At 49.8% G+C, this 13,504-nt stretch overlaps 2 protein-coding genes across 2 annotated transcripts; one reads left to right on the top strand and one right to left on the bottom strand.

Annotated features, from left to right (window-relative positions):
* Positions 1 to 1,307: 1,307 nt before the first annotated feature.
* Positions 1,308 to 8,399, top strand: PSV08DRAFT_377316 (uncharacterized protein; the record flags this gene model as incomplete). The annotated part of the gene is made up of 4 exons (XM_014227988.1): positions 1,308 to 1,680; positions 1,736 to 2,007; positions 2,168 to 3,482; positions 3,535 to 8,399. The coding sequence occupies 4 exons, from the start codon at positions 1,308 to 1,310 to the stop codon at positions 8,397 to 8,399; spliced, it is 6,825 nt and encodes a 2,274-aa protein (XP_014083463.1).
* Positions 8,400 to 8,789: 390 nt separating this feature from the next.
* Positions 8,790 to 12,546, bottom strand: PSV08DRAFT_372401 (vitamin h transporter; the record flags this gene model as incomplete). The annotated part of the gene is made up of 5 exons (XM_014227989.2): positions 8,790 to 9,338; positions 9,402 to 9,826; positions 9,887 to 10,188; positions 10,249 to 10,493; positions 11,641 to 12,546. 5 exons carry the CDS (start codon positions 12,544 to 12,546, stop codon positions 8,790 to 8,792), a joined length of 2,427 nt encoding a protein of 808 aa, XP_014083464.2.
* Between the last annotated feature and the right edge of the window lie 958 nt (positions 12,547 to 13,504).

The following is a 13,504-nucleotide window of genomic DNA, read 5'->3' as shown; positions in this document are numbered from 1 at the left end:
TCAGGGCAAGTTAGCAGACATCTGCGCTGAGTCAACAGCTTGCATTAAGTCGAAGCGAACTTGTGGAGCCCAATGCATTATAAATGGCTGGACTAGATGCATGATTCGGCCTGTCGTGTAACGAATTACATGAGGACTACAGCCATACTGGAGACCAAAAAGATCTTGGCAAGGTAAGGGCTCCATCCAGTTGGTGGTTCTCGCAAGGACCAAAACTGTAACTTGGGTGTCTGACGCGTCTTCTCCATGACTTAAATTCGCAAAGACCCACACATCTGCACTCACCCTTGCCGGTTGTTTGCCAGCTTGTTAAATCTCTTGCCTATCACTCACCTACAATTCTTACAAAGATTTGGTTCAGTAGCTATCGTGTTCAAACATGACTGGTTTAGAATCCTGACAAATGCCTAATTCAATTCAGGAACGAGAGCAATTCTGCGGCTCCTAGCACCCCTCCCGACTCCATGACCCAACACAAGCTCTGCGACGTTGCTTTGATATCCATTGAGGCGCTCATGAAGTTCTCAACTTTTGATGAGAGTAATCATCCGGTTCTTTGGTATAGTCACAATTAAAACGGTAAAAATGTAAGCGCGCACATGCAACTTGGGTTCGGCTTCACGTATCAGGCGTCCAACAGAGCTGCATGACCACATTCTAACCGACGATCAACAGGCCCCAGAAAATATCTTCCGCGTTCCCATAACCTGGATCAAGGGAGCTTTCTTCCAAGGCAATGTGCTAGCAGGACACTTACATGATGCATTGATCATAGGAAGGTACCGGATGTTGTGGAATCTGGACATTCCTGCCATACTACCAGGATTACTTATAACAGTCACCACAAATTGCTCTATGTACATGCATGCATATGCAGCCTTTCCGTCTCGGAGACATGTGGAGCCGTACCCAGCTAGGCAAAACGCTACTTAACGCAGTCGCCTCAAATAGCACCCAGCACACGCAGTATATAACCTTGTTGAGTGAATACCTGATCAATGCCATTTTGCTTATCCCGCATCCTTTGATTTTAGGGTCTTTAAGATCTGGTCTTCTAACTGCACATGCTTTATTTTGGCACCGTCAACACACTCCTCTGGCATAAACCCTATGGAACATCTAGCTGATACTATTCTACACATAAACAGATGACGTGTTTCTTAGAGTTACAAATAATAAACTACGCCAACCTTGGGGTTTTCTCAACAAAGTACATATCGGCGACGGTAGAGACATTTATAGGAACAAAGACCCACTAAGCAGCTGATCACACAAAACACAAACATCAGCGCAAAGCGCATTTCGCAATGAAGCTCTCGACTACTCAAAGAGACTCTCAGTCAGCCTCTCCCGACAAAAAAAGCTTCGAGCCAATCGCAGTCGTCGGCTTTGGCTTCAAATTCCCCCAAGATGTAACAAACGCCGAAACCTTATGGAAACTTCTCATCGAGCGCCGCTCGACCATGACCGAGATTCCGAAGAATCGGTGGAATATCGACGGCTTCTACAAAGAAAACGGTCACAGACCCGGCACTGTGAAGAACCGCGGCGGCCATTTCCTATCCGACGATCCAGCACGTTTCGATGCACCGTTCTTTTCCATCCAGCCGGCTGAGGCAGAATGCATGGATCCACAGCAGCGCTTGCTGCTCGAAACGAGTTATCATGCTCTCGAAAATGGTACGTAAGTCACTCTGAATCACTGAAAATCCAGACTAACATTGAATTCCTTTAGCTGGCATTACTATGCAAGATGCTGTAGGCACTCGAACGTCCGTTCACGTGGGCTGCTTACTACAAGAGTACAGTCAGATCTCTCAGAGAGATGCTCAGATGCCTGGCGACTATCGTATTGTTGGCTCAAGCGGTTTGGCCATGTTATCAAACCGTTTGAGTTGGTTTTACGATTTCAGTGGACCCAGTATGACGGTGGATACGGCTTGCTCAGGTGGTCTCGTTGCTCTTCATCTCGCATGTCAGGAGTTACTTGCGGGAAGTGTTAATATGGTAAGTTCAATCTCATAGCTTTCTCAAACAAAGAAGCCGAGAGAAACACTAGTAGCGTCTCAGAAGTGGTAGCAATATTCGGATTAATATGAGGGTTTCGGCCTCCTGATATTACCTGGGATGGGTTTTGATCCTAGTATTAGGCTACTGACGATACTAGTCTCTTGTGTGCGGCACCAATTTGTGTCTGCTACCAGACTCGACAGCCCTGTTGAGCAGTCTGAATATGATGTCCAAAGACAGCGTATGCTACTCTTTCGACGAGAGGGCTTCTGGCTATGCGCGAGGAGAGGGTTTTGGAGTCCTTGTTCTGAAGCGACTTTCAGAAGCTATTGCCGACGGAAACAACATCCGCGGTGTAATTCGGTCGACTGGTTGTGGCCAAGATGGCAACACTCCGAGTATCACATCGCCTAGCCAATCCGCACAGGAGCGCCTCATTCGCGAGACGTATGCACGAGCCGGCCTCAGTCTCGACGAAACTCGCTACTTCGAAGCCCATGGCACTGGCACAAAGGCTGGAGACCCCTGTGAAGCTGCTGCTATCAACAGTGTGTTTTCCGCTCGGACACCTGAAGATCCCATTTTTGTTGGCGCACTCAAATCCAATATGGGTCACCCTGAAGGCGCTAGTGGCATTGCTGGGGTCATCAAGACGTTACTGGTACTTGAGAAGGGTATCATCCCACCGAATGTTTACCCTGAACGCATCAACCCTGCCGTTACAGCCGCTGGACCGAATTTGAGATTCCCTTTGGAACCCGTAACATGGCCGACTAGTGGAGTCCGACGTGCAAGTGTGAACTCTTTCGGGTACGGTGGAACAAATGCACATGTCGTTATCGATGATGCACTCAGTTTTCTCCGCGAGCAGGGTCTAGAAGGAAGACACTGTACCGCAGATGTCCGAACGATTGAGGAAGCGAAATACGTCCATCCCTGCAACACCTCGACCCTGAGCCGCACTTCCAGTAATGAGAATGGCTCTGAAATCATGCCTTCTGGTAGCACGGCTCGTGACGACACGCCGTCTGGTTCTATAGGCGATTATGAAGAAGCCAGTCCTTCTGCGAGTGAAAACAGCAAGTTTACTCCGAAGCTATTGGCCATCTCTGCTTTCGATGAGCGAGCAGTGCATCGATCGATTGATGCGCTGAAGAAGTGGATGAACGATTACATGGAAGATGAAAACCGCCGTCCAACACTCAACGATATCGCATACACTCTGGCAGAGAAACGTACCAAGTTTCCATGGAAGAGTACGTGTGTCGCCTTGTCAGAAACTCAGTCTGAGTTGACTTGGTCTCCGCCTGTGAGGTCGAAGCCCAATACAAACATGTGCTTTGTGTTCACCGGGCAAGGCGCACAATGGTATGGAATGGGCCGTGAACTCATGCAATATGATGTTTTCTCAAAAACGATGCGAGAAGCTGACCGGTACTTTCAATCGCTGGGAAGTTCGTGGTCTTTGATAGGTATGGTTATCGACATGTTTTCAAACTGATCCATTGAGGCTAATAACTGCAGATGAGCTATGCAACAAATCGGAAAGTGAATCAGCTATTCACAAACCGGAACTTAGTCAGCCAATATGTACGGCTCTCCAGGTCGCAATCGTTGACTTGCTAACCTCTTGGAAAATCCGGGCATCTGTTTCTGTAGGACATTCATCTGGCGAGATCGCTGCTGCATACGCCAGTCACGCCATCTCCCGCGAATCTGCATGGATGGTTGCATACTTCCGAGGCCTTGCAGTCAGTATCACTCAGTCACTGAGCCCATCAAACGGCGCCATGGTTGCTGTTCAGGCCCCACTGGACGCCTGGAAGCACTTGATGGACAAGCAGAATGAATCACACGCGGAAGATCCCATCGTCATAGCTTGCTACAACAGTTTGCGCAGCTTCACACTTTCTGGGCCTCGCAATGCCATCCATCAACTTTCTTCGACACTAAAGAAAGCAAACATCGAAGTGCACATCCTGAAGGTTGATGTTGCATACCATTCTCATCACATGAAGCCAGTAGCTGGGATCTACGACAAGCTTCTCCGAAAGATCGAGGCCGGTGAACCGCTCGACGATCAGCCCTCTTTCGTGTCCACCGTCACTGGGAAACCTTTGGATCAACTCGCTGAACTGAGGACTGCAGCTTACTGGAACAGGAATCTTACTGGTTCTGTCAGGTTCTCAATCGCACTAGAAGGAATCTGTGCAAGGCCGGATGCATCATCATGCTACTTTGTCGAAATCGGACCCCACTCCGCCTTGCGCTCTCCTCTCAGCGATATCCTCAAAGTGGCAGGGAGAGACGTTAAATCTGAATATGTTTCAGTCTTGCGTCGCGATCATACGGCAGATGTCACAGCCATGCAGTGCGCAGGAAAATTACATACCATTGGTACATCTGTCGACATCTCAGCTGTCAACAATATTCGTGGTTCTGATTCAAAGATTCTCACGTCCCTTCCTAGCTACCAATTTGAGGACAAGAAGAGATATTGGCTCGAAGGTCGGACAAGTATCCAATACCGCCAAACCAAATTCGTGCATCACGAGTTACTTGGATCTCGCACACCTGACTGGAACGAACTGGAGGCACGCTGGACGAACCGTATTCTTCTAGACCAATCACCGTACCTGAAAGATCATGTAATCAATGGGCTATGTCTTATGCCGGCGGCAGGCATGCTAGTCATGGCTATCGAGGCAGTGCGCCAGTTTTACGGTGATGCAGGTGCCGACGCTTCTGGATACAGAATGAAAGATGTTTCGTTCACGAGACCTATGACGCTATCAGAGAATCCACGAGGAACAGAGATACAGCTTACGTTGCGCCCTGGAAGTGTAGATGTGCGAGATACGAAACCAGGAAGTTCATGGAGCCATTTCTCGCTCTATGTGTATGAGAACGACACATGGCATCTTTGCTGCTCCGGATCTATTTTAATTGCATACGACAACCCGAGAGAGACTTCAGCTGAGCAGACTGAAAGAGTTGAGAAATTCATCACTACTACAAAGCAATGTCGCACTGATATCAGCCACGAAGAAATCTACAATGCGTTCAACAAGGCAGGGCTATCCTACGGGCCCACTTTCCGCAGCATGCATGCTGTCAAGTGGGACGAACAGAGTCAACAAGCAACCGGATCAATCAACCTTGCTGAATGGCAGAAACACGCAAGATTCACATACACAGATGCACATTTGATCCATCCCGCTGCGCTAGACACAATCTTGCAAATGACGTTTCCCGCCTATTCCATTTTTGCTAGGAATGCGTCTGCAACAACAGTGCCGACAGGTTTCACCAACGCCTGGTTTTCAGCCGACCTACTACGCGCATCAAACGAAGCAAAGAGTGTAAAAGTGAACGCACAGGTCAAGGGTTGTGGGTTCCGGAACAAGCTTTTTGATGTTACCGCAGTGGCTGAGCAGGATCGAGAACTTTACTTTTACGGGGAGTTGGAGACTTCGACGATCGGACGGAGCGGCGCAGCTGCAGATGAAGGAGAAGCAGCGCCGACTTTGTATCGCATTGATTGGCAACCGGCTAACTTTTCCGATCTGACTCTGGAAGAGAGAGAATCACTTTACTCTGGCTCAACGGTCTACGTTGTATACGACGAGTGTGACTCTCTGCAGAGCAATTTAGCAGAGATGCTAGGAAAAGTGGCACTATCACATTGCGATACCTCGTTCATTCCGACATCTTGGAGTTCTGTTTCTGAAAACGATCTATCCAAAGCTACTTGCGTGTTTCTTCCTGGGCTAGATGGTACACTCTTGCGCCTCATGCAAGACGATGACTTGAACAAAATCAAGCAACTCTTCTCGACAGCGGACGCACTCATCTGGCCCACACTTCAACATCTAGCATTGGACCAAAGCCCTACAGAAGGCCTTGTGTCGGGCCTTGTGCGTACGCTAGCCACAGAATCCGAAGACTACCATCTCATCAGCGTTAGTCTGAATCGCGAGAATGGGCTGGAGAAGCTGGCGAGTAACATCCTGGCAGTCTTAGACGCAAAACTTGCGGATCAGACTAGTGACCCCGAAGATGAGTATTGGGAGATTGACGGCGTTCTCTGCACGCCGCGTGTGGTCGATGACGCAGAGCTGGCTGCGACGGTACTACCGCCATCCAAAGAAGTCGCAACCACTGTTTCCAAGCCGTGGAGTGAACTGAAGAATCCAGTCCTCACAATCGGAGCTGCAGGCATTCTCAACACGCTTCACTACGAGCAGGACGGCACCCAATGCAATGCGCTTGGGAGCGACGATGTCCTTGTCCAAGTCAAGGCAGTAGGACTCAACACTCGCGATGTCCAAGTCGCACTGGGCCAAATCCACGACAACGCCTTTGGCAGCGAAATCGCAGGCGTAGTACTGCAGACCGGATCACGCAGCGCTTCGCATTTCCAACCCGGGGACCGTGTCTTCGGCATCACACGCAACGGTGTTGCACAAACTGCGGTGAGCAGCTTCAAGCAGTTGCGAAAGATACCAGGGGAAATGAGATTTTCAGAGACTCTGAGCTTTGCCGAAGCAGCTGCGATCCCGGTAGCATTCTGCACGGCGTACTTTGCCCTGATGCAGGTTGCGGGTGTCAAGCTGGACGACAATGTACTTATCCACGATGCGACCAGTGCGCTGGGGCATGCCGCGATCCGGATGTGTATACATCAGGGATGCAGGGATGTTTTTACAGTGGTTGAGTCGGAAGAACAGCTGGACCGCATGCTTCAGCATGGCCCTGTTTCCAGGTCATCTATTTTCGTCACCGGAGATGCGAATCTTGAGCATAAAATCCGGCGTGAGACTGAGGGAAGAGGTGTTGATGTTATTTTGGGCTCGGCAGGAGCTTTGCGGAGTTCAAGCGGCTGTATTGCTTCGTTTGGATGCATGGTTGATATCGGAGAGAAGCATGCTTTTGTTTCTACAGCGAGCCGTCCGAAGGAGAATGGGTTACCAGCAGTGGTGGCAAATAAGAATGTCACTTTCGCCAATATTAACTTCCAGGAACTAGCGAAAAGCCATTTGTTCGAAGGGATCTTCGACAATGTTTGTCAGATGATTGCTGACGATCGTATAATTCCACAAGTACCGCTGGCTGTGTTCAAACAGAGCGAGGTCGAGAAGGCTTTCCGTGCTGTGCAAGACAATGACACTATGGCCAAGGTTGTAATTGAAATGGATGACGATGAGGTTGTCGACATGGAAGTTGCATCCAGTCCTTCCAAGCTACTCTTCCATGAAGACGCAAGCTATCTTGTCGCGGGAGCTTTCGGTGGTATAGGCCAAAGCATTGTCAAGTGGATGGTGCAGCAAGGCGCTCGGTACTTGATATTACCATCACGCTCTCCAGTTGGAGGAACCGGATCTGATCGCGAGCATTTTATTCAAGAGCTCCAGGAACAAGGCGCCATCGTCAAAGCACCAGTGTGTGATATCGCCGACAAGCACCAACTCCAGGATATGCTGGACTCTATTCGCGATTTCCCAAACATCAGAGGCTGCATCCAAGCAGCAATGGTGATGCGCGATTCATCGTTTGCAAACATGTCAGTCGAAAAGTGGCATCAGTCGCTTGCTCCCAAGGTCGACGGCTCCTGGAACCTCCACCAGCTTCTTCCTCGCGACCTCGACTTCTTCGTCATGCTCTCCTCGTCAACAGGCATCATGGGATCCTTCGGTCAATCAAACTACACAGTCGGCAACACCTACCAAGACGCCCTTGCCGCCCACCGCATGCGCCACGGCCAGCGCGCCCACACCCTCGCCCTCAGCATGGTAACAGGCGTCGGCTACGTCGCGCAAAACGAGCAAGTCCAAGCTCTCCTGCGAGTCCGCGGCATGCTCGAAGAAGTATCCACGCAAGACATCTTCTCCCTCCTCCATTTCTGCTGCGATCCCCGCCGCGTAGATAGTAGTAGTGTGGGCTCGCAAATCATCACGCCCTTGACCCTCCCGGCTGATCTCCGTGCAATGGGTATCGTGGCTCCCCTCGGCAGCACACGCCCTATCTACCACTACCTCGACACGCTGCCAGCACGTATCTCCAGCACTGCAGAGACAGACAAATCACGGCCCTCGCACTTGCTGTCTGAAGCAAAGTCTCTGGCGCAAGCTACAGATATCATTGTGGGAGCAATCCAAGTGCAGCTGTCTAGCTTGCTGGTTGTAAGCAAAGATGATATCGACCCACAAAAGGCGATTTATCGGTACGGCGTTGATTCGCTAGTGGCAGTCGAAATGCGGAATTGGTTTTCGAAGGCGGTGGGAGCGGATGTGGCGACGGCGGATATTATGAGTGATATTAGTATTTGGTTATTGGCGGTCAAGGTTGCGGGGACGAGTCGGTTTGTGAGGGATGAGCTAAAGGAGTAGATTCAGAGTTACAAAATCATATTTAGGTTTTTATTGCTCAAAGTTGGTAATTGTAGCATAGCTGTTGTTGCTGCAATTGTTGACTGGATGGACTTGACGTTCGTTTTAGAATGGCTCTGAGTAGACCCATCGCCCGTAATCCATGTCAAAAACTCTCTGGATATAGTATTTCACAATCACACATTTGAATTGCATACCATAGCAAGTAAACAGGTTCTTGTAGACTGCAAAATAGACTGTCATGTATAGAATAAGCATGAAGGTCATGAATTCATGTCATTTTGCTTGAAAGAAAAAACTAAGTACATTATACTAAGCGCAGCTTAATGATAGAGGACAAACGTAAGCTAATCGTTAAATCGTTACAAGGAACGTTTCTCATCAAACACGTCAATACACATATCTCCATCCGCGCTCGACACCAGTGTGCTCGGACCAGCCTTCAGCCTCATCGAGCTTCTTGTTGAGCCGCTTGGCACGCCACTTGACTAAGCTGGCTGAGATGCAACAAAAGAGGCAGCCGACCAAGATCAAGCCACCACCGAGTCTGTAGAAAGGCTCTTGGGACCTTGGGAAGAAGTAGGGGCTGAACCAGTGGCTGACTTGACTGATGCAGTTGGCAATAGCGATAAGAGCAGCCTTCTTGCTACGTGGGGCGGGCACGAGAGTAGTTTCCCAACTGAGCTGGAGATTGAGACCGGAGTAGGTGCCGCTGATGAGGAGAATGAGACCAAAATAGCGGGCACCAATGTTGAGGGTTCCGATGAGCATGCCGCAGCCTGCTGCGCTGAAGATTATGGGAATCACAATGTGGTAGTAGGATTCTTGGAAGCGACCGGAAGTATAGGCGAGACCGCAAGCGACTGCGTATGCGATGGCGTAGGGTGGAGCTTGGACGAGGTAGGTGGTCAGAGTGTCGAATTTGAAGGTCTTCATAATCTGTAAGGCGGCACAGTTAGTCGAGAGAGAATTTTAAAAGCTTAGTAGAGAGAAAGAGCTTACCGAAGGAAGGAAGTCCTTGAAACTCTGGGCGGTGATAAGAGCAAAATGCATTATGCAGAAGAACCAGGTGAAGGGGTCTTTGGCAGCTTCCCTAAGTCCGTCCCATGTTCCACCCAACTCCTCCTCATGACCACCGTTGGATACCTGGACACGGTATTGTGCCATTTCTGACTCCTCCTTCGATAGCCAGCGTGTGTTGTGTGGCCACGATGGAAGCGCCCAGTAGGCAACGGCTGCTACGAGAATGGAGACGGCGCCCTCAATGATGAAGAACCATTGCCATGCATGTAGTTTGAGAAGATTGTCCATGTTCTCTAGGATAGCTGCAGCCAGGAAACCAGACAAGATGTTGGACATTGTGTTTCCTGCGTGCCAGATAGCCATGCGCATTGGGTTCTCTTCTTTAGTGTACCATGAAGAAGTCACTTGTCTCTGTCAGTTGCAAATTCTCTTAACCTCTGTCTGGTGTACAATCTGGAACTTACTCAGTGTAATGCCAGGGAAGAACGGTGCTTCTGAGAGCCCAATGAAGAAGCGGCAGACTGCGAATCCAGCGCCGCTTGTCATGGCCGGCATACAGATCGTTCCAATACTCCAAGCCATCATCATGGATGGCAAAAGCCATCTGGGATCCGCCTTGGCAAGCCAAAGGTTACCGGGAAGCTGTCCGACAAGATAACCCACATAGAAGGTCGAGATACCAGTGTTCCACTGTGTATCTGACATGTGTAAATCTTCCTGAAGTCCAGCAAGGCGTGCGTTTGAGACATTGATACGGTCGAGATAACTAGGCGCACTGTTAACTTTGTTCATGGGGCAGGCCAAGTTTTCGGGATCAGGGTCTTACTTCATCAAAAACATGAGAGTGATGCAAGGCATTAGTCGCCAATCGAGCTTGCTAACAAGCTGCTTGTTCAAAGCAGTCATCTGCTCCTCAGTCAAGTCACGGAGCGATTCAAAGCGGGCTTGAATCTGCTGAGGTGTAATTTGGACCTGGCGGTCGGCAACGACTTCCTTGAGCTCGGCATCGGCGCCCTTCTCGTCGATGAAATCGACAGATCGTTTTTCCGTCATGTCGCTCGACCGAACTGTCTACAGGGCACAGGAGTAGTTGTTCTTGTTGTTTTTGAAGGAGGAGCTGGGAAGTAAAATGGACACCCGTGCTGCTAGTTCCATAATGATGCGATCCATAGTGTTATATATGTTGAATGCCCAGAATGAATGCCCAGAATGAATGCCCAGAATGAATGCCCAGAATGAATTCCCAGAAGGAATGCCCAGAAAAGAGGCTTGATCACAGTGTATGCAGCCATCTGGGTAGACCTTCCTCGCATGACAGGTGCTGGTGAATCCCCCAGATACACTACAGGTGCGGGGCCCCGCAAACGAACGATTGGGATGGGCCGAGGCTGGGCTGAACAAGAAAAACGTTAGTCGTTGGGAAAATCTGATTGTTCAGCCAGACTAGCTGGGATGAGGCCTTCGGCGCCATCCTCGTAACGAGGCCAAGACCGGTCATTTTTCCCTCGGGAAGCCGCCACACTGTCGTCCCGCGGGTAATGGAGAGCAGTCTCGTCTTCCCGCCACGGGATCAAGTTCCCGCGGGAACAAACCGGTGCAGGCAGATGGAACACCAAGCATCCTTCTATCACAAGGAAATGGACAAGTGCAGCTTGTGCAAGAAATTCACCATGGCATACTGGTGACAAAAACGAAAGCGAAAGGCACCACCCACGCCGGAGTCATCTGACCTAGCGGTCTTGTCTAGCGACCACGCTATCGGTGTGAAGTGGACTTGGCACCATGTTTTATCCTTCTTTAACTATTTTAGCATTCTCTTCTTAGGGGAGTGATAATCACCGAATTCCGTAGCCTTGTATGGTAGTAAATTCTTCAAAAAGCCTCTTGAAAAAAGGAAGTATACCAATGGGGGATGTAGATTTATATCAATACAAAGATTTTCAGACAGTGGATTTTAGAGAGTGGACCTCTATTGATAGCGCTAATGTAGAGCTACAAGAAAGAAGTAAGATTTTCTGGTGTTCTACGAGATAGACAACAGTACCTTGACTATACTGTTTGGGGAAACTACTGGATCAGATGACGCTTTTCACAGGGTCTTTGAATTCCGGTCTTCACCTACTTTTGAAATCTTCAACAGAAAAAGAGGATATATTAACAAAGCTAAACAAGGTATCAATGGGAATTATTGGTTTGAAGGCGTCAGCAGATATGCGACCTTCTCGTAAACTGTGAAAACAATGCCACCGCTCAAAACCAGCCTGCCTAACCGCATCGTGCTTCCGCTCCAGAATCCTCGCACTCCTCCCTTCAACAAGACCGACCGGAAAGCATCCTTTGTGCTCGCTCCTTGCGCACTCTGCGCTTGTGTTTTGATAGTGTCGAAAGGTTGTGTTGCATAGACGGTGATGACACCAGCGACAGCCCCCATACCAAAAGTAAGTGCGCTGTTCTGCTGGAGGTTTTGCCGCCGCGCGAACTCCTTCAGCACATTGTACGATCCCATGCGAACCGCAGAAGTAGCTGACTGTTTCGCAGTTGTAGACACCAGCCCTCGATATAGTCCAGCAATACCGTCGGTTTGTAGAATGACTCTCGAAGCGTGGAAGCCTCCATTGTAGCGTTGCCCGCCGCTCTTTGCGTTGTCGATCAGAGCAGTCTTGATGCGCTCTGTCGGTGTTACAGCAACAACACTCTCGACGGCGCCTGCCAACATGCCAGCCAGCATGCCGCGAGCTGGTGAGAGAACACCGCGTTCATCAGCAAGGCGGTTCCGGATGGAGTCGAAGGAGAGGAAGCGAACGCCAGCCTTGAAAGCAGTGCCTACGATCAACGTAGAGCAGCCAGTGTAGATGGCCCTTACACCATCCGTCTTGGCGACCTGAGAGAGAACGGTAAAGGGATTTTTTGAGCCGCCAGCGCCCACTTGGAGCTGTGCGCGTGTCTTGGCGAATTCAAACGGGTATGTTGCTGTGGCTTCAACACCTCCAGCGACAGCGCCAGAGAATAACGATACGATGGCAGTCGGGGTAGTTTTCTTGGGCGCTATCGCTCGAGATGGAGTGTTGAGGCTTGTGGAGGTTTGTTTCCGGTCAACCGGATGGGTAGCAATGGCTGCGCTCATGGTGGAAATCGTGCGGTAAGAGCAAACTGTGTGAATTGTGTAGACTGTGTAGACCGTGTAAACTTTTCCATTACTTCTACTTGGCTATCGAGATGGTATATACTACGGTAACTCGAACGCGTGTTGATCAATGTAGCACAGAGGTTTCAGAGGGCATCCGTAGGTACGAAGCGGGTACGGATTGCCGGAGTCGCAAAGTGCTGTTCCCGCGGGATTCCAAAAGGCACAAAGGGTCCGTTGGGTGGGTTCAGTTCAGCCCCGTCTCCCGTTTTCACATCGGAGCTGCAAACAGCGACGTGTTCGGTAAAACGGAACTTCTGGTCTTGCATACTGCATACTTGCTTCCAAGAACTCAGTTTCGACACCGCAACGCCAATATTCATCCCTCTTGCTTGGCGGTGCTTCGACCCATTTTTTTCTCCTCTTCGGGCCAACTAGAGCTCGAAATGTAGATAGTACCCTCAGCTCTATTCTCAAGGAGCCGCTTCATCACTTGGCTACAGGAAATGTGCTTGTTTCCCGGGAATTTTCCACCCACGTGGTGAACATGTGACCATACAGCAGAGATCCGACCGAATGGCTTCCGATTTCTGTCCCAATCCAGGTATACCTCCTGGTTTAGCCCTAACCCAAAATGGCCTTGGTACGGGAACCTGAGCATGAGGAGCGAGTTCGCTCAACAAGCCGTCGTTTACCCGCGGGAAGTCTTCTCTACCCGTTCGCTACCTAAATCTTGGCAACAAATAGTCTCCATCATTTTTTGACATCCCGCTCACGGCTATCAACAGTACACTACGATTTCTTGGCTTTCGTGACGGACTTGGCATTTTTCAACGACTAGGTGTCTAGGACCGGCAGTACATGCACATGGTAGCCGAAGGTCCACACCTCATACGATTAAAAATAAGGCAGGCCCACGTGCGTAGATGACAGGATGCAAGTGGGGATCAAGTTATTC

The sequence above is a fragment of the Bipolaris maydis genome, assembly GCF_028858645.1.
Source record: "Bipolaris maydis strain C4 unplaced genomic scaffold PSV08scaffold_10, whole genome shotgun sequence".
Taxonomy (NCBI): domain Eukaryota; kingdom Fungi; phylum Ascomycota; class Dothideomycetes; order Pleosporales; family Pleosporaceae; genus Bipolaris; species Bipolaris maydis.
Note: the sequence above shows the minus strand (reverse complement) of the source record. Positions and strands in the feature narration are given on the sequence as shown.